The 20,308-nt window shown below is 40.5% G+C and overlaps 1 protein-coding gene across 1 annotated transcript in view; it reads left to right on the forward strand.

Annotated features, from left to right (window-relative positions):
* The window catches only part of DNAH14 (dynein axonemal heavy chain 14), a 133,529-nt gene that overhangs the window by 31,838 nt on the left and 81,383 nt on the right, over positions 1-20,308 (forward strand). Inside the window, 14 exon segments of the mRNA XM_077925616.1 lie at positions 952-1,293; positions 1,759-2,152; positions 3,492-3,682; positions 4,592-4,837; positions 7,224-7,345; positions 9,409-9,580; positions 10,425-10,529; positions 10,630-10,748; positions 11,501-11,575; positions 14,574-14,661; positions 15,494-15,744; positions 16,194-16,422; positions 17,667-17,720; positions 18,905-19,050. Of these exon segments, the coding sequence (XP_077781742.1) occupies positions 952-1,293; positions 1,759-2,152; positions 3,492-3,682; positions 4,592-4,837; positions 7,224-7,345; positions 9,409-9,580; positions 10,425-10,529; positions 10,630-10,748; positions 11,501-11,575; positions 14,574-14,661; positions 15,494-15,744; positions 16,194-16,422; positions 17,667-17,720; positions 18,905-19,050 (2,534 nt within the window).

Genomic DNA, 20,308 nt, shown 5'->3' on the forward strand with positions numbered 1-20,308 from the left:
ATAATGGTTATATAAATGCTTCAATAGATAAATATACTGTCTTCTACCAGGAAAGTGTCTTTGGATTTGCTTGTTGCAAATCCCTTTCCTTTCTTGAAACACTCACCCCCTACTCACAAACCTCTGGGTCCTGCCCCATAGTGAGAATCACTGTTCTGGATACTGGTAATTTTTTTTTATATTGGTGGGGGGTATATATATTGTTAGGGACACGGGTGGCGCTGTGGGTTAAACCACAGAGCCTAGGACTTGCCGATCAGAAGGTCAGCGGTTCGAATCCCCGCGACGGGGTGAGCTCCCTTACTTGGTTCCTGCTCCTGCCAGCCTAGCAGTTCGAAAGCACGTTAAAGTGCAAGTAGATAAATAGGTACCACTCCGGTGGGAAGGTAAATGGTGTTTCCATGTGCTGCTCTGGTTCGCCAGAAGCGGCTTAGTCATGCTGGCCACATGACCCAGAAGCTGTACGCCGGCTCTCTCGGCCAACAAAGTGAGATGAGCGCCGCAACCCCAGAGTCGGCCACTACTGGACCTAATGGTTAGGGGTCCCTTTACCTTTTTTATATATATTGTTACATGCCACGCCAATATCTGTCAAGTGGTAGCAATATTCAAGGGGGTACAGACACTCACCCAGGGTCATTTTTCTGTTGTGAATTCAGGGCATGGAGAAGGCTGTAGCGTTTTAAGATATAGGGCTTATTTTACACCTATATACACCTGGATCTACATGGAGAGGAAGAGAGTCCACACCATTACATCTCCAGAGTGTCTCTCCTTGTTTCTCTCATACCTTCAGCCAGCTTGAGTGCAGAGTAGCCAGCCATGCTTCCCAATCTCTGGCTTGCAGCTTCTCCAGTCAGCAGCCAAGATGGTTTTGCCCACTTCCTCCTTTTTCTTCCCAGCAGTCTAACAATATATTCAAATGTTTTATTAATATGTCATTGCATTTAGGTCATCAGGACAGCAGTTGCAAAGCTGAGCAAAGAACTACTGACGGTGGATGGATTCATTGAACATTTGCTATATCTCCAACAAATTTCTGAAGAACTACCAAAAATAAAGGTTCAGTATAACAGTCTTTCTGAGCTCTACTTCATTGCAAAAGACTATGACATCTTTCTTCCACTTCAGCAACTTGCTCTCTATCAGACTGTTGTGCGAACACTCCAGAATCTTCAGTCAACTATCCTTATTTGTGAAAAAATGAAGGATGATTATGTTATAAAGTTCAATGAAGGATTGGCAGAATATATTGACAATCTTCAGGCTGAACTGAGGGAATACAAAAACAAAGTAAGTTACTAGTGAAATATCATTTTTACCTTGTTTATAGTTGCAGAGGAATGAGACCAAAGCGTAGGAGCACTTAATTTCCCTGTTAGCTTTGACTGCATTTTTGTTCTCAGAGGTAGGTGTTGGTAAAATGAGAAACTAATTAAATTAGACCCTGCCCGATGTAAAATATATTAAGTTAAACAGAGACGTGATGGAGAAGAATCTTTGGAAGTGGACCTGCCTCTAGCAAATGGTAATATGGAAGCTGTGTGATGGACAGCTGCTTTAATTATACTTCAAAATTTTCAAAGTTCTCCCAAACCAGACTTAGAAACAAGCTTCAGCAGCTCCTTAGAACCCAACTCAAAATCAAGGTGGAACCCCAATTTGGCTAAGATTTTTATCCAAGATGTATGAAAATTCCTGGCTGCCCCCTCTCCACCGCATTCTTGGGATTGCTTTATCATTTATTTTGTGTTTTAGGTACGAAACCCTGTCCTTCTCCTCAGTGAAACCTTGCCTAAGATGGCTAATGAGATTATTGAAAGCCTAATAGAAGAAGCAGCTGATATTAGTGAGAAAATAATGAACTATGCAAATTACCAGACTGTTTTTGACAGTTCAGTTAGTGAGATGAAATCTGCTTCCTTGGAAAAGATGTCACATGGAGCTCAGTCTGGAGACTGTCAGAGGGCAACTGTTGAGCTCTCTGAAATTGAAAGTGATCTAGTATTGCGTAAATTGTTGTGGGATTCAAGGCAGGAATGGGCTAGGCTTTTTTTTAAGTGGAAACATACAATTTTTTGGAACCTTGACGTGGATTTAATTCAAAGAGATGTTAACAGATTCATGCAGATTGTACAGATTCTGGAAAAAGGTAAGAAAAAAAAATTGCAGTAGTTATGAATTAATTGAAATAAAAATGGTTTCTTTAGATATTAAAAACTGGGTTTTGAAATGGAATAATGACAACTTTGGCTTTAATTCGACTATGGAGGTTTATCAATAAAAGGCTAAATTGCCCAGTGTTTTCACTGTGTTAGATTATTTTAACACGAGAGATAGATAATTATGACATAGCAGTGTTCTGAACAAAGAGAACAAATCATATTGTGCTTGCTCAAATGTCTCACTTGGTCAGTTCATTGTGCCAAACTGCAGACAGCTTTCTAAAGGAACGATTATTTGTGAGAGAGAAAAACCTAACTGTATGTACTTCTTGATTGTCGTGACTATGTCAAATATTAGTAATATGATGATGATGATAATAATAATAATAATAATAATACCTTTATTGTCATTGTACAACCTGTGTACAATGAAATTAAATGAGCCTCCCCCCCAACACTCAGTCTCGTTGCACTCTGCTTGCTTATCGAACAACACACCACCTTGCAAGTCAATTGCGCTATGTTATTTTCCGTTCAACAGCCTAACAACCTACAAAGAGAAGCTATTTTTTAGCCTGTTGGTACGGCTGATTATACTTCTATATCTCCTGCCCGAGGGTAGAAGATTAAAGAGGTGATGGCCGGGGTGTGAGTCATCCCTGAGAATTTTTCTCGCTCTCCTAAGGCAATTCAGAATATGGATGCCACCAGGGGCACCCACTCGCCCCCCACATTGAGAGTGCATGGTCATGTGATGTGTCACGTGATGCGCCATGTGACACCACCCAGTGTGTGCCATTTATGTGCTTGCTCGTCCCAGACCCCACCTGGCTCCTGGGCTGCAGCTGGAACGAGCGAAGCAAAGATTGCCTGCACTCATCCCAGCCGCCACCTGGTTCCTGGGATCCCGGGTTGCCAGGCTGCAAATGGGACGAGTGGAGCAGAAATCTCCTGTGCTCGTCCCAGCTGCTGCCTCGCTCCTGGGCTGCTGGATGGAAGTTGGGGCTGATGCTGGGGTGCGTGGAGGGTGCCTTGGGTGGTGGGGGATAGCAGCCCCCTCAATATTGGGGGGGTGCCACCCCCTGCTGAAAAATATTGGGGGAGCTGAAGCCCCCTCTGCCCCCTAATCCCAGCACTGCTGGATGCCACATTCCTTGTAAATAGAAAATAATTCAGAATGTTATTTGGGAAAATAAAATAGCTTTAATATGAAGGCACCCATGAAAAAAGACCAGAAAAAGCTCACAAAAGAAAGGAATATTTTTTGAAATAAACTTCTTTATGAAAAGTGTTTTGATGTGTCCATAATATTTTCATATTTTGAAGGCTTGCCAGAAAATACTATTTTACCAGCTATGAAGAAATCATTGTATGAGTTCAAGGAATTTTTGCCTATCATTATAGCTTTACGGAATCCCTGTCTTCAGCTGCGGCATTGGGAAACAATACAGAATATTGTTAAGCAGACAATTAATGGGGATAAAAGACTGACCCTGGATAAGATTCTGGAATTCAATGTAATTGCATGATTTATAAGTACCATTTATTATGCTGTAGAATACCCACCCACCCCATCCTCTAGGTTTTGTAGTCTCTTGGGCATTTTTTCAAGTTTTACAGTTAATAGATTTATCTATTTCATTTTAAAGTGGCTAGAGAACTAGCATATTTGTCTTGCCCATATTTGATGGGATCAGTTCAGTTGGTCTCTTCTTAGATATATGGTTCAGGTCAATGGATATATGAAATGGAGCCAAAAAGCTTTGAGAAACTGCATGTTCCTGAGGCTTCTAATTAAGCCTCTTTACGTGGTCATTGCATGCCCAGCCGCAGAGTCCCCACCCCCCAGGGATCCTGGCTAACAAGGGGATGTGAATAAATGGACACCACAACTGTCTGGAATTAAAAAAGCCACAACTTGGTTGATTTCAGAAGTAGCCATTGTCATAATTAGATACAAGATGAGGCCATGCTGGATTTTCAGCCTTTGGCCAGGTGCCAGACTTTTCTGTGCAAAAGTCAGAATTTTGTGTTTGTTGTAAATTTTGAATAATTTCTCTTTTTACTTTGCGCACGTAGCAAGTGTGATTCCATCATTTGAATGATAGTAGCATGGCAGGGGGCATAACTGTGAAGCCACAGGAATCAAACTACCATTACATTCTATCTAGAGCCCAGAAATTCCTATTCTTCTTTTGGTGAACTGTGTATAATGTACCATAGGGGTATACGAATAAATTTTATCAGGAGAAATCATGGAGGTGGCAATAATAAGGATATTGCATTAGCCTCAAGTCAAACAGGGAATCTTGAAAATTACTTTCTTGGTGTATACATTTTCTGAATATATATTACAGTTATTCATTTAACAATATTTATCTCTGTCTACCAGCAGACAAAAATGTTTCTAATTTTTAAACTTTTAGATGTTTCAGTATAGAAAAGAAATAAATGAGGTATCTGTAACAGCGTCCAATGAAGCAACTCTTGAAGCGATGCTGAAAAGGATAATTGACATTTGGTACAAAACTGAATTTCATTTATCTCAATATCACACGGAAACATCAACTACTTTGATTATTTCATCTGCTGAAGATATAATTGCTTTGTTAGAAGATTCTCAAGTGACAATTTCAACAATTAAAGGTTCTTGTTTCATTGGACCAATTAAGGTAAATCTTACTCGAGATGTTTGAATAGAGTTTGTATTCAGTTATTCAGTCTTACGTAGTTACTTTCCATTTTGGAAATCCAACATCTCCCAAAATGATTATTTAAAACAGTAATGTTTGAACTTCCCAGATGGCTCTAACACTAGACCTATTTCACATCTTTAAATTATGTATGGTTTTTTATCTGTATAAAATTTGTTCAACTATATTTTTCTCCTCCTCCATCTTTCTTATTCTATCTTCTTTCTATTTCTTTTGCATTCTGTCTCCAAAAAATGGTCATGACACTGCATGTGTGGCCCACTTTACATATAATTGTTACTCACTTGTGAGTTGCAGTACACCAGTTGAAGACCAATGCTTTAAATAATTACGATTCTTAATTAATTAATTAAAAAAATTATACTGCTTGTCATGCAAGCATTTTCCGGAGGTGTACAAGAGTAAAAAATACAAAACAAATACAAAATATACAATAATATTAAACTCAGAAGGCAATCTGTAGTCAGATCAATTTAAAACCACAAAGGTAGGCATCATGAACCAGCAAAATCCAGAAACTTTCAACATGTGTTGGAACTGTAACAGTGTTGACTAATGCCTTATTTCTGAGTGGAAGGCTTTTCTGGATTTTACGTACTACTGCATAAAAGGCTGTCTTCCTCATTGTTGACAGACCTGCAGCTTGTGGCACAGCCAGGAGGGTCTCTGAAAACCATAGCAATGTGTACTCAGGTCTATATGGAAGAAGGCATGGTTTCAGGTAACCTGGTCCTGAGCTGTTTAGGCAGAGCTTTTTTTCAGGGGGAACTCCCCAGAACTCAGTTCTGGCACCTTTCTAGTGTATTCTGGAACCTCTTAGGTGGGTGCCATTGCCATTCTAAGAGAAAGAGGGAGGCATTCATGGTGAGTTCCGGCACCTCTTTTTCTAGAAAAACAGCACTGTGTTTAGGGACTTGTACATTAATATCTCACTCGCTGGATCATTACCTTGTCATGGTGAGTGGGCTTGCACGTTCCTATAACCCTTGTGAGCGAAGCCATCTGGAATCTCGTACTCCCAGCAGGGTCACCCAAGGTGTTAGGTCAAAGGGAAGGAGCTAGACAAAGACTTCTCCTACCTAGGCAGTTATCTTTCCACAAGGGTCAACATTGATGCCGAAATCTAGCATCGCCTGAGCTCTGCGAGTGTGGCTTTCTCCTGATTGATGTGCAGAGTGTTTGAGGACCAGGACATTTGCAGGAAAACCAAAATGCTTGTTTACAAAGCTATTGTACTACCAACCTTACTGTATGCTTGTGAAACACGGACCACTTACAAACGCCATCTCCAACTTCTCGAAAGATTCCATCAACGACGTCTCCAAAAAATCTTACACATCACTTGGGAAGACAGATGAACTAATATCAGTGTACTGGATGAAGCAAAGATCACCAGTGTTGAACCAATGATTCTTCAACATCAACTTTGTTGGACTGGTCATGTTGTGTGGATGCCTGATTATCATCTTCCAAAGCAACTACTCTATTCTGAACTTAAAAATGGAAAGTGTAATGCTGGTGGTCAACAAAAGAGGTTTAAAGACTTGTCTAACGGCAAATCTAAAAAAATGGGAACTGGGACAACTGGGAAACACTTGCCTGTGAGCGCACCCCTTGGAGAACAGCTTTTGCCAAAGGTGTCATGGACTTTGAAGACACTCAAACTCAGAACTCAAGGGAGAAACATGCTAAGAGGAAGGCACACTTGGCAAATCCACACTGTGATCAACTCCCGCCTGGGAACCAATGTCCCCAATGTGGAAGGATGTGTGGGTCCAGAATTGGCCTCCACAGTCACGGACTCATTGTTAAAATCGTGTTTATAGAAGACAATCTTACTTGGCTACGAGTGATCACCAAAGAAGAAGACATTAACATGAAAATATTAAACCTGACCCATTAACTAATTGGAAGCTAGTGAAGTTCTTTTCACGAGATGTTACATGTCCATGGCTAGCCACAACACTTGGCAACCTTGCTGCTGCATTCGGCAGTACATGGAACTCCCAGTTTGCATGCATTTGGTACGTGTGTGGTCGCTGACACACACTTTGGTTTTGGTCCCGGAAGGGGGTAAGGTAGGGCACAGCAGGCATATGAGCTTTCCATCAGTGCGTTCAGTGCATCACAATTCAACCCCTGCATAAATGGGGACTTGCCTGTATTGCAGTTTCCACACCATGCATAAGCGTAGTCTTATGGAGGGCATTGCAGTAATCAAGATATGAGGTTACCAACTTGTGATGTTGTGAGTCTGACTGTGAGTTTGATTTGTTAAGCCATGTTTATAAAAGAGGATTATATGATATTGCTTCAGTTTATGATTATTCTGTTTTTATGGTAGAGTCTTGTGGATGCTTGGGATCGTAAACTAAACCTATTTTCTTGTACTCTGGAGGAATGGTTGAATTGTCAAAGGAATTGGATTTATCTTGAGCCAATCTTTTGTGCTCCAGAAATAAAAAGGTAAGGTCTGGTCCAGCAGTACTGTCTCACCTATACTGAATAATTAAGGTTTCATATCTAAGGTAAAATAAAACATGAATTTGTTCATCATATTTTTTTTTTAATTCCTGTTCTGAAATGTATTTGGTACTCTTTTGGTTTGGTGGGAACTACAGTGGGGCCTAATACACCTGTAATATTAAACAAAACCATGGCTGAAGATGAATGAGCAAGCATGTAGCAGTCAGAGATGGGGAATCTTTTTCAACCTGAGGACTAGATCAGAAATGCCCACCTGTCCACCTGTCCATTGCCTTATGACATCAGGTGACAACGTCAAAGGGGCTTGCTGTTAATGCTTACACAGACAGCAAACTCCTTTGGAACCACCAAACCGCTTTGTCCATTTGCAGATTCAGTTGGGCTTCAAATCGTGCCCACAAATAGCAGTTTTTCCTCTGCAGACTTGAGAGCCAGTGTGGTGTAGTGATTAAGAGTGGTAGATTTGTAATCTGGGGAACCGGGTTTGTGTCTCCGCTCCTCCACATGCAGCTGCTGGGTGACCTTGGGCCAGTCACACTTCTCTGAAGTCTCTCAGCCCCACTCACCTCACAGAGTGTTTGTTGTGGGGGAGGAAGGGAAAGGAGAATGTTTGCCACTTTGAGACTCCTTCAGGTAGTGATAAAGCGGAATATCAAATCCAAACTCTTCTAAAGCTGCCCATAAAGGGAAAATGTCCATTTGCAGGTATGGTTTGAATCCAAACCACACCTGCAAATGAGCAGCTTCAAAGGAGCTTATTGTCACCAATTCCCACTTGCTGAGGAACAATGAACAATTGGGAGCATACTTTAAGCATTTGATTGTTTCTTTACTCCGCACCTGACATCATATATAACTTCAAGTATGTGACAGGTGGACCTGGTTAGGGCCAAAATTGGATCTGTGCTGGGCCCAATTAGTCCCACGTGTCAGAGGTACCCCCCCCACTGGTGCAGGTATTGAGAGCAAAAATGGTTGCTACTTGGGTTCTCCCCAGATCTTGCTGCTGCTGCTGCTGCTGTGCTACCCAGAGTTAAGACATGATTTGGCTTATTATTAGCTTTGAACTCAGGCTCACTCCCAAACAAACCATGATTTACTATGGGCGGAAGGCTATCACATGGGTTATATCACCACCTAGTGTCCAAGTTAGAAAATGTTCAGAGCTGAGTGTGTATGTACTTCCCATCCTCACTCAGTTCAGTTCCTGCCTTCATATGAGGTGAATCTAGACAGCTTAGCTTATAGTTGGCTTCTACTTCTTGTCTGTCTGTGGACTTTGGTTTCCTTTTCTTTGTGAGTTTTGTTTGTCTCTGTATGTTTAATGTGAGAGTACCTTTCCTAGTGTTTATTATTTCCTAAAAAGCCCCCAAACAACCCATCTTTTATTCTGCTCCCATCTTGCTTCATTCATCTACCTTGTTGCATCATCCTGGCTTCCCTTTTTTCTGAGTTCCCTGGCCTTTTGCCTCTCTGCCCAGGTGCTTGTCTTTGCCCCATCCAGTCCTTGCTCCAAGAGTCCTCCTTTGTCCTGTGGGACACACTGTTAATTCAGTGTTACTGTAAATGTGTGCTTTAAATACAGACTATAGGAATAGTGGGGGATGCGGGTGGCGCTGTGGGTAAAAGCCTCAGCGCCTAGGGCTTGCCGATCGAAAGGTTGGTGGTTCAAATCCCCGCGGCGGGGTGCGCTCCCGTTGTTCGGTCCCAGCACCTGCCAACCTAGCAGTTCGAAAGCACTCCCGGGTGCAAGTAGATAAATAGGGACCGCTTACTAGCGGGAAGGTAAACGGCGTTTCCGTGTGCGGCTCTGGCTCGCCAGAGCAGCGATGTCACGCTGGCCACGTGACCCGGAAGTGTCTCCGGACAGCGCTGGCCCCCGGCCTCTTGAGTGAGATGGGCGCACAACCCTAGAGTCTGGCAAGACTGGCCCGTACGGGCAGGGGTACCTTTACCTTTATAGGAATAGTGTAACTGTTCCATGAAGACAAATTCATTGTTCTACATTTTATGCTTTAAGAATATTTGTTTTTTAAAAACAGACAGCTTCCAGAAGAATCAAATCTTTTCTCTCAAGTTGATAGCAAATGGAAAGATCTCATGAAACGTACAGAAGATAATCCAAATGCTCTTAGGGCAACTACAACAGCAGGAGTTTTTGAAACTCTGCAAACCAACAATGCACACTTAGAGAAAATACAGAAGGCTCTTGAGGTAAACAATACTAAGTTTTTTAATTGCAGTGGAAGCAACCCCCAAAAGACCTGTTTGAAGTGAGGTATGGGCTGTTGTTATTTCGGCCACCAGAATGTTTGCACTGATATCAGGAGTTTGAAGGACAGTCCTTCAAATGTTGTCAGTGAAGAGATTAACTGCATCTGATTCCTCCCGTCTCAGAAGCGAAAGGGGTGAGATGTTTGTTGAAGTAAAGAGTTCCAGGACTTCTGCTGTGAGGAAGTTAGATTTATTTCCCTTCAGGAACAGATAGGGGAGATGAGCTGTGTAGTTAAAGACAAAGGGAAGTAGTTGTGAAGTAGCACACTGTAGCCAGAAGGATTGAACAAGAATGCCATCCTGCTAAGGAAAGCATCAGCCTAGGGCTGTTAGGATTGAACCCTCCACTCAGCAGCCAGTGACACATTTATGCTGAATTGTGAAATCAAGATTGGGAGATAATGCAGGTAATGCTTTGCCGGCAGCTGCCATAGTCTCAGTTGTGTGAGTAAGCCCTCAATGAACCTCACAAAATTGCCAGAGCATGCATATAGTTGCATGAATAAACCTCTGGTTTCTTAATGGGGTAGACTAAGGCTAGTTCTTCATTCAATCCCACAGCCTCAGACTGGCACCATGTATGATATTGACATTCTTTTCACATCTATTTCAACAAAATCCAAAAGAACATATGGAAAAGAACAGATTAGAGGGTGGGAATGAGGAAACTGACATAAATGAGGAACACGCTCCTAGACGATGAAAAGTGTAGGATGCTGTTTTATAGTTTCATTTTCACTTTATAATTAGTCAAATTTTGTCTCATTTTTAATTTTGGGAATAGGACTATCTTGAAGTTAAACGTATGGTTTTTCCAAGATTTTATTTTCTCAGCAATGCTGAACTTATCGAAATATTAGCTGACAGCAAAAATCATGATGTTGTGCAGGTAATATTTAATATCACATACATCATACTTTTTAATGTTTTTACACATAGTTATAGGCTTAGTATTTATTATTTTATTTTGTTTAACATATTTGCTGCAGCCTCATCTTGTGAAATGTTTTGCAAATATAAGGAAGTTATATATACGCCCACAAGAACAGAGACCTCCAGTGGTTTTAATGATCGGTTCTGCTGAAGGGGAAATTCTTCTAGTACCAAAGTATGGTATAGTTATTTTTAATTTTAAGGTATCAGCCATAATTCTATAATCCATATAACTTGTTCCATCCCTGCAAAGATTTCCACTTACACACCAGAACTCCCTGCCATGTGCCTCATAAATCTGTTCTGAGTGTTCCCCCAACCTGCTGGCACAGATGTTGGGAGGGCACAGGGCACACGTGGGACAAGAAGAGGAGGAAACGATCCACTGCATAATTGGAAATCCTTGCACTTACAAGACAAGTTAGTTGGATACCACTCATATATTTTCAGGCAATTTGTTGTAGTAGGCTTTTTTGAGCTTGTTTATTCATAAGTACAAGTATATGACTAGTTAGATTATCTGAGTGATCTGTTATAAATGTCTAGCTGGTACAGAGTGCTGATTGGCCAGCAAACAGAAGATGGACAGAAAAGAGTCTTTCTTGGTTCAAATAGAAGAATGTAAGGGTGCGGAGGTGCGGTGGGGGGGAGAGTGTGACTGAGATTTTGGGGTTTTATATTTTTGCTTGCACATCTCCTTTGCAGGGCTGTGTCCTAATAAATCTAATGCACCAGCCTGCACTGTAAGCACCAATGATGCAGGTGTTTGGAAGGAGGCTCTATCCTGACTGCTACTGGCTCCCTTTTAAACAAAAGGTTGAGTTTAAAAAATCAAAACCCTTAAGGACAGAGTGGGAAAAGAGTTGAAAAAAAGACATTAATGATGTGCTTTTATTAAGTGCTGAAATTTCAAATACTGTCTCATAGGAATGTTCGTATTAGAGGTCCTGCTGAACTGTGGCTAGGAAATGTTGAAAACACCATGTATGATATGGTAAGAAGGTAAGTATCTGTGTTAGAGAAGTTACATAAATTTGTAAAATTATTTATTACAATAAAAGGCAAGTAATAATAATAATAATAATAATAATAATAATAATAATAATAATTTATTATTTGTACCCCGTCCACTCTGGGCGGCTTCCAACAAAGATAAAAAATACACTAAAATGTCACATATTAAAAACTTCCCTGAACAGGGCTGCCTTCAGATGTCTTCTGAATGTCAGGTAGTTGTTTATCGCTTTGACATCTGAGGGCGTTCCACAGGACGGGCGCCACTACCGAGAAGGCCCTCTGCCTGGTTCCCTGTAACTTGACCTCTTGCAGTGAGGGAACCGCCAGAAGGCCCTCAGAGCTGGACCTCAGTGTCCGGGCAGAACGATGGGGGTGGAGACGCTCCTTCAGATATACTGGACCAAGGCCGTTTAGGGCTTTAAAGGTCAGCACCAACACTTTGAATTGTGCTCGGAAACTTACTGGGAGCCAATGTAGGTCTTTCAACACCGGTGTTATATGGTCTCGGCGGCCGCTCCCAGTCACCAGTCTAGCTGCCGCATTCTGGATTAGTTGTAGTTTCCGGGTCACCTTCAAAGGTAGCCCCACGTAGAGCGCATTGCAGTAGTCCAAAGTAACTTCATCCTTTTTCTTATTGTACATTTAGGTTTTTAATTAGGTTTGCAAGTTGCTGCAGTCATGGCCTGCTTAGTTCTAACACAATTCTTTTCAATATACTGGCAGTAGGGTGTTGGCAGAGCAGCAGTATTTCCTAGCCCTTCTAAACACATTCCCTTTTGTAGTAAATGATGAAGGCTATTACGTGGTGAACCCAAAAGGTCACATGTGTAATTCTATCCATGAGTGAAAGCAAAATTCTTAGTTCTTATGGTGGCAGATTGATGTTTGTCTATTTTGGAGTGAAGCCTGGTAGATTCCAGTTCCTAACCATATTGATTACTTCTTACTGATCAAGTGTTTCATCTCAGGCTCGGGGAACAGAGAGAATGATTCTTAGCTTTTGCTTCCTTTGAAGCAAACCAGTGGTGTCTGGTAAGGTCTGGGAATCTCAGCAGGGGTTTCCCAAACTTTGGTCTCCAGCAGTTTTTGGACTATAGCTCCCATCATCTGTAACAACTGGTCCTGCTAGCTAGGGATGATGGGAGTTGTAGTCCAAAAAACTGCCAGAGACCCAAGTTTGGGAAACCCTGATTTATACCCTGATCATTAGACTGCCGCGCAGCGGTAAATTAATCAAGCAGAGTCTTCCTTATAAACAGAATAAAACATTTACTTGAGAAAATAAAGTTGTTCATAAACAGCATAGTCAAAGAGCATACACAGAGTGCTCATAGCAGCTATCTAACTCTTCATAGAGGCATAGTCCTAGTTACTGATAAACTAGGAGCCACTCTGTCTGCCTTAACTTTACATTCACAGCACCACATTATAACAACAGCACAGACACTACACTGGGCCTGCCTGCAAACAGGATACAAATTTATAGAGAGAATGAGTCATCCTGTAGATGAGTCACAATGATTCAGCAGTTTGCTGTTAACAGCAGGCTTAGGCTTGAATGGTTGTGTAGGCCTCGCCTTACTTCTGCCCTCAAGAACCTTTGTCTCATGACATGGACACCATCTGAACCAACAAGAGTTGTGCCCCAGCATTTGGGGGCGAGTTTTTGACAGGACTGTGATCACTTTGGATGCCAGCCTGACAGGCTGGGCAAGGACCAAATGGTCCAAGGTGTTGGTTCCACCACCGAGACACATAAGCTAATCAATCTTCTATGAGCTAATCTGTTGGTGATTCAACAGTTTGCAGAGATTATGCCTCTTTGGTTTATGGTGTTAAAACAGACAGTGGAATAGCCAAGGTGCATACATTCATCATGGCAGAACAAGGTCCATGACTTCCCAGCAGGAAGCCACTGTACTTATGGAGAAACATCAGGAGTCAGTGAAAGGAACAACAATGCCCAAACAAAGCAAACAAACAAATCAAAATGTTGTAGTTAGTGAGATACTGCCAGTATACAAGATAAAGGTTACCATAACTTTAAGTGATTGCTGCTACAGAATCAAGCTACTGTATTATAGAAACTTTTGAAGGCAAAGCCCTGACACCCCCATCCCCAGCTTTGTGGCAAACTAGAAGTGTTCACTTGTAACATGAAGAAACCTAGAACATTCTGTCAGCATACCTAAACTGAAGACAGCTATGGCAGTTTTAGGACCATCTTGAGAGAATACCTTATTTAGATATTTACTGATTTATTGCCATAGGGTCCAAATAAATTATCCTTTATTCACAATTCTGGAATGACTGGTTTCTCTTTTGATTTTGAATCATGTTTTATATAGGCACAAGTGTAATGATATAAAACAAAGCTTGAACTCATGATTACTATTCTTTGCAATTTTGTAAAGTTATGAAGTTTTAAAATGAAGATGTAACTAGACACTACAAGAGACAACAAATTGTCATGCCTTCATGGCTCTTTTCCTCACCTCCTTATAATTTGTAGTTTAACACAATGATGCCATTGCACTGTACATTGCTGAACACCCTTCTCACACTATTTTCTGTTGCTTGGCAGGCTTAGGGCATCACACAGTACTACATGTTGTATCAATCTATATTTATTTATAAATATTTATATCCCACCTACTAACTGAAGTTCTTGAGGTGGCTTTCAATATATTTGTCGTCGTTCTAACCCCCCCCCCCCCCGATTGGCGCTGATCAAGGTGGGGAAGGGTTCCTTGCCTGTTACAACTCCCTTCCCTAACCCAGAAAGACAGGAAACAATGTCACGCCTCCCCCACATCCTAAGGAGAGATTACATAATAAGGCAGAGTGGAGAAATGGCAGCTTTATGTCTCTTGCAAAGTCTAGTTCCGTTCTCACTTACATTCCTGTATAATATGCTAGAAAACAGCCTAGTGAATTTACTACAGATGTATTAATTTATTGTAACTATATAATGTACTTTAAGATTTATAACAGTTGGAATCGCAGAATGGAATCAAATGGAATTTAAAGAATGGTTTTTCACTCACCCAGGACAGGTGATACTACTTGTGGTAAGCACACTACAAGACGCATTCAAAACTTTACCATGTCACTTAACATATTTGGAAGATTTTGTATTTAAAATGTTCTGTAGTAGCACACACAAGTTTATTTAGGTGTATACACGATAAACCTATCTTGCTTTTGAGTTTCTGTAGGTGATAGAGCAAATCACAAGGTTTACTGTTATTTCTGATGAGATGGATTTTGGTGCTAAGGGATGTGGCTTTACATAGTTTAGTGCTTACATTCTTTATTCTGTACCAGTAGGACTGGAATCAAAAGAAAGCATCTTTTCCCTATAAATGGGAATTGTATAAATTTGGCAATAATTAGTAGAATATAGCAGGCTAAACGGGATTGCACGGTGTCTTTCCTTATAGTGACAACTAGGAGAAAAAAATCTAATAACATTTTATGAACCATTGAAAAATGTAAGTTTCTAATTTGGGATAGATGATTTATACAGAATGTTCAGTGTGTCCCTGGAAAACAACACAATATTTTGTGTTTAGCTGATAATAAATATCTCTATCATTATTGAAATGGTTGCAAGGTTTTGTTCTAATCTTGGATGATCTGGTTTAGTTTTTAGATCATGATTTTGGATTGTGGTTTAGTTTTGGGTTCTCTCAAAGCCTGCTCATTCAGAATTCCCAAATCTCCCTGATGCTGTGAGAAATAGGAGAGAAGAGGGAGAGAGCAAAGTTTTTCAATGATAATAATAATGATAAAAAATAAAAATAACATAAAAAAGTAAGATAAAATGTTGTGCAATATTTAATTTTTAATGCAAGTAAACAAATCATAATTTTTGCTGCTAATAAATATTTTCATTTCTAGAGTCAAATAATGTTTTCTCGTGCGTGTGAAATGAGCTTGTCGAGTTCACATGCAAAAATGGAGTTGAAAGAAGGCCGCGATGATCTTATCAGCCTTATAGAGGAGCTAGCAGCGATAGCGTCAGATATTCTTCCCTACCACAAGCAAAGCACATTGGAGGCATTGGTTACTTTGATCATTCACTGTAGGGATGTAATGACTGTACTGATAAATAATGATATTTGTAGCGCTGAAGATTTTGCATGGACAAGGTATATCAATATACCCATTCTGGGCTCTAATTTTGGATTTTGGGATAAGATGAAAGGATATTGCAATACTCAAAATAGATAACACGTTAGTTATATATTATCTGGTTTTTAAAAACACTATACTATAAATAAAGTGCAATCTCAAATTTGGAGTGATAGGTCCTGCACATGTATTTCTCCCTGTCTTGAGGTGCTGAATAGGCCTCACTTCAGAGTGTTCTCATGCCTGAGCAGATTCACTTTTATGTTCCTAAATCAAATCCTTGCTTGTAGATGTCACATTTTCTTAACCTTATGACAGAACTGTGCTCTTAATGGAATATTGAACATTGAATGTTATTAACATTGAAAAATCTATACATATATGTTACCAATTTATATGCATATATAATTTTGATTAAAAGGGCTACGTTGTTGACAAAACTGTTACACAAATTATTTTATTTCAGGCAGTTGCGTTATGAATGGCATGATGTCAACCCCTGTAAGGTTATCCAAGGTTATGCCTCTTTTGAATATGGTTTTGAATATCTGGGCTGCTCTCCGAGATTGGTTATTACTCCTCTCACAGATCGATGTTGGCTAACCGTTACTGGAGCTCTTCAGTTGAATTTAGGGGGCTGTCTTTCTGGTCCAGCTGGTACAGGAAAAACAGAGACTGTCAAAGATCTTTCAAAAGTAAGCGCTATCCATTTGCTATCAATATGTACTGTCTTTTATACACATAGTATTTTCCAGATATGTCATAATAGATTTATGTTTCTGCAGTTGCATCTGGGAAGACAGGGTTGTGGGTCTTAGTTTCAGGTACAATGTGATCTTATCAATTCCCATCAGCTTCTGCTCACACACTTTTTCTAATAAAAGTAGCCAGTCTGATAATTAGCAAAACATTTTATAGCTGTATAGTCACAAGCTCTTCTCCTCAAGGAGTTTTGGTAATGTTGGCTGGGTTAGATAGCTTTATAATTTTCAGTGTCCTTTTGGATTCCCAAATGTTAGAACCTTTTTATTCCAATTTGCTAATGGGTTTTCATGCTATGCTATTTTGATTATTATTTTAAAAAAATACATATTACTCAATTTGGTGAGCTTATTTGGGCAACACCTTGCTTCTAAAAACCAGTGTCTGGGACCTATTTGGTCACATTGGTTGATGTGTAATTTGGCTTATTTTGCCTGAGGCTTCAAGAATTTTACCTCTTGTTCCTTGGAATCATAGAAACATGTGGTGTATAACCTGATAATCTCTTGTTCAGAAACAGCCGTGATGGTATCCTTTGAGGGGTGATAGGATCCTAGGATTCACAGTAACTTTTGAATTCAACAAGAACTGCATTTTGGGTTGTGCTGGGCTTCTTGACAGTGGCAAAGGTCCAATTTATTATGGTGGATTATGAAGTCTTCAGATTGGGTAGTTCCTCTTGCACGAAACTCAGGCAAGAGCAAAGAATTGTGGGAGGTAGGCTGATTCTCTTCCTTCCTTGATGGAGGAGTTCGATTTCCCCCGTCTCTCAATGTTTTCTTGACTCAGCTAAGTTCCTGTTTCTTTTTCTACTCTTCCTTTACTGTTTTTCTTTGGTTCCCTTTCTACCTTTTCAGTCTCTTTGTCTCTTTTCCTCTGTTGGGGTACATAAAAAAGAAAAAGTTCACCCATTCCCTTGTGTCTTCTAATGCTTCTGATTTCTGTGATTTTCCTCTTATGACAGAGTTTAACTTCTCCAAAATTGCACTTGACTTTTAAATTCAGAAACACAGCTCTTTCTGCAGTATTTGAAAAGTGTAAAATATCAAAATATAAATGGCAAAACTAAACTGAAGGTATTTGAGATTTTTGTATATTTAACAGTTGTTAAACTACTCATTTATCTGAGTAAACAAATATAATTGCTTCTGCTCTGAAAACTGCTTTTTTTCATTAGGCCTTGGGAAAACTGTGTCTTGTCTTTAACTGTTCTGAAGGTTTGGATGATAAGGTACAGTAGACAATTTTATTTAATATAGAATTTAGAACACTAAATTTCTTTTTTAAAAAAGTTTGCTAACAATATCAATAGTGCCTTTTGATCATGTTGGGAAACCCAATCTTATGGGTGTTCTTTTCCTTGTAGTATTGCAATAATTGACTTATGCTGGTGCAACTAAAGCAACAATTTTTCACTGTTTTGTTGGGGACCCTGCATCCCAGAGATTTTGGTAGTGTTCAGCAGCGTTCCTCCGACCTTAGAAAACTTTTACCTAATGAATTATTATGTCGCACTGCAGTCTGAAATCATATCTCCCCTGCTAAAAAGTAACATGAAACATATGTGTAAATTAATTTTGGAATTTTAAATGATGAATATTTGTAATGTAGATGCTTAAAACTGAATGTCAATTCAATCTGAGATTAATTTTGTGTTTTGAAATTTAGTTACATAAACCATTATATATCTATATATATCTATATATAAACCAGTGAGATTTTCCTGTTGATAAATGAACTGCATCACCTGAGAAAACATCTTTCTTCTGCATAGTATTTTTGAATAAATTTAGTTCATTTGCTTGACTTTCATAAGTAGCATTCCTCTTCATGTGGAACAGCATTCCTGTTAAGATACAACAGGTGCTCACTATCTGCTCTTTCCAGAAACTCTTCTCCAGCCTGGAGAAGAGGAGGTTAAGGGGTGATATGATAGCCATGTTCAAATATATAAAAGGATGTCACATAGAGGAGGGAGAAAGGTTGTTTTCTGCTGCTCCAGAGAAGCAGACACGGAGCATTGGATCCAAACTACATGAAAGAAGATTCCACCTAAACATTAGGAAGAACTTCCTGACAGTAAGAGCTGTTCAACAGTGGAATTTGCTGCCAAGGAGTGTGGTGGAGTCTCCTTCTTTGGAGGTCTTTAAGCAGAGGCTTGACAACCATATGTCAGGAGTGCTCTGATGGTGTTTCCTGCTTGGCAGGGGGTTGGACTCGATGGCCCTTGTGGTTTCTTCCAACTCTATGATTCTATGATTCTATTATTCTTGAAGTCATTTTTGTTCCATATAGCTGTTTTTATTGTAAATCGCATTGAGACATTAGTACAGAAGGCATTCAATAACTGAAGGGTAAATAAGTCATCATCTTGGTAACTTAGCACCTAATGAAAATCTCTCCATTTTTTTAAAGGTTATGGGGAAATTATTATGTGGATTAGTTCAGTCTGGAGCATGGTGTTGCTTTGATGAATTCAACAGGATTGATGTAGAAGTCCTTTCAGCAATTGCATCACAGATTCAGGCAATCAAGGCAGCTAAAGATAGTTGTGCTGTCAGGTATATCTTTTGCAAGTAGTAATACTTTACGTCCAAACTACTAACTACATGCAAATGCATGTAACTTTGCCCCAATTTTAATATTTTTGGTAATGAAAACAAGCCATGGAAGTAGAAGAAGCCTTTAGAAATCCTGTCTCCAAATGTGGATGAGTTTCCTAGTACAGAATGTCCTCCAGTTACCCCATTCAGGACCAGGGAGCCCTCCACACCTGCCCATCCCCTGTCCCCGCAAAACAATGCTTCTGTCTTGTCAGGATTCAACCTCAATCTGTTAGCCGCTATCCATCCTCCAACTGCCTCCGTACACTCACACAGGACCTTCACTACCATCACTGGTTCCAATTTGAAGGAGAGGTAGAGCTGTGTATCATCTGCATACTGGTGAACACCCACCCCACCCACCCCCGATGCTGTCTCCCAGCGGCTTCATATAGATGTTGAAAAGCATTGGGGAGAGGACAGAGCCCTGAGGCACCCTACAATGAGAGCCCTGGGGTCTGAACATTCATCCCCCAACACCACTTTCTGGACACGGCCCTGGAGAAAGGAGCGGAACCACCATATAACAGTGCCCCCAGCTCCCAGCCCCTCTAGACGGTCCAGAAGGATGTTATGGTTGATGGTGTCAAAGGTCGCTGAGAGATCCAGCAGAACTAGGAAACAGCTCTCACCTTTGTCCCTAGCTTGCCAGAGATCATCAACCAGCGCAACCAAGGCTGTTTCAGTCCCATGATGAGGCCTGCATCCCGACTGGAAGGGATCCAAATGGTCCACATTCTCCAGGTGTGCCTGGAGTTGTTCAGCAACTACCCACTCAATCACTTTGCCCAAGAATGGAAGATTTGAGACTGGGCCATAGTGGACCATATTGCCTTGGTCCAAAGATGGCTTTCTAAGAAGCAGTTTAAAAGCCTCTTCTTTAAGCAGGTCTGAGAAGATTCCCTCACAGAGGGAGGCATTCACCATTCCGCAGAGCCCATCGCCCAGCCCTTCCCGGCTCGCTTTTATGACCAGGCCCCAATGGCAAAGGTGATTCCATTATATTGCAAACATGAAAGAGACTCCTGCTGCTGTTTTCTGCAGATACAACAGAGGAGGTGAAGAAGGTCCTCTTTGCCATTGCTATCGCCACTTGGTAGGCTCAACCCTGAGCTCTTAACACATGCTCAGTCCAATTCAGAATGAGTTTTCCTCTGCCGGCACTCTAGCTGTCTCAGCTGTGATAGTAACTTTATCAATCATTCTATCAATTTTC

The sequence above is a fragment of the Podarcis muralis genome, chromosome 3, assembly GCF_964188315.1.
Source record: "Podarcis muralis chromosome 3, rPodMur119.hap1.1, whole genome shotgun sequence".
NCBI classification, from domain to species: Eukaryota; Metazoa; Chordata; class Lepidosauria; order Squamata; family Lacertidae; genus Podarcis; species Podarcis muralis.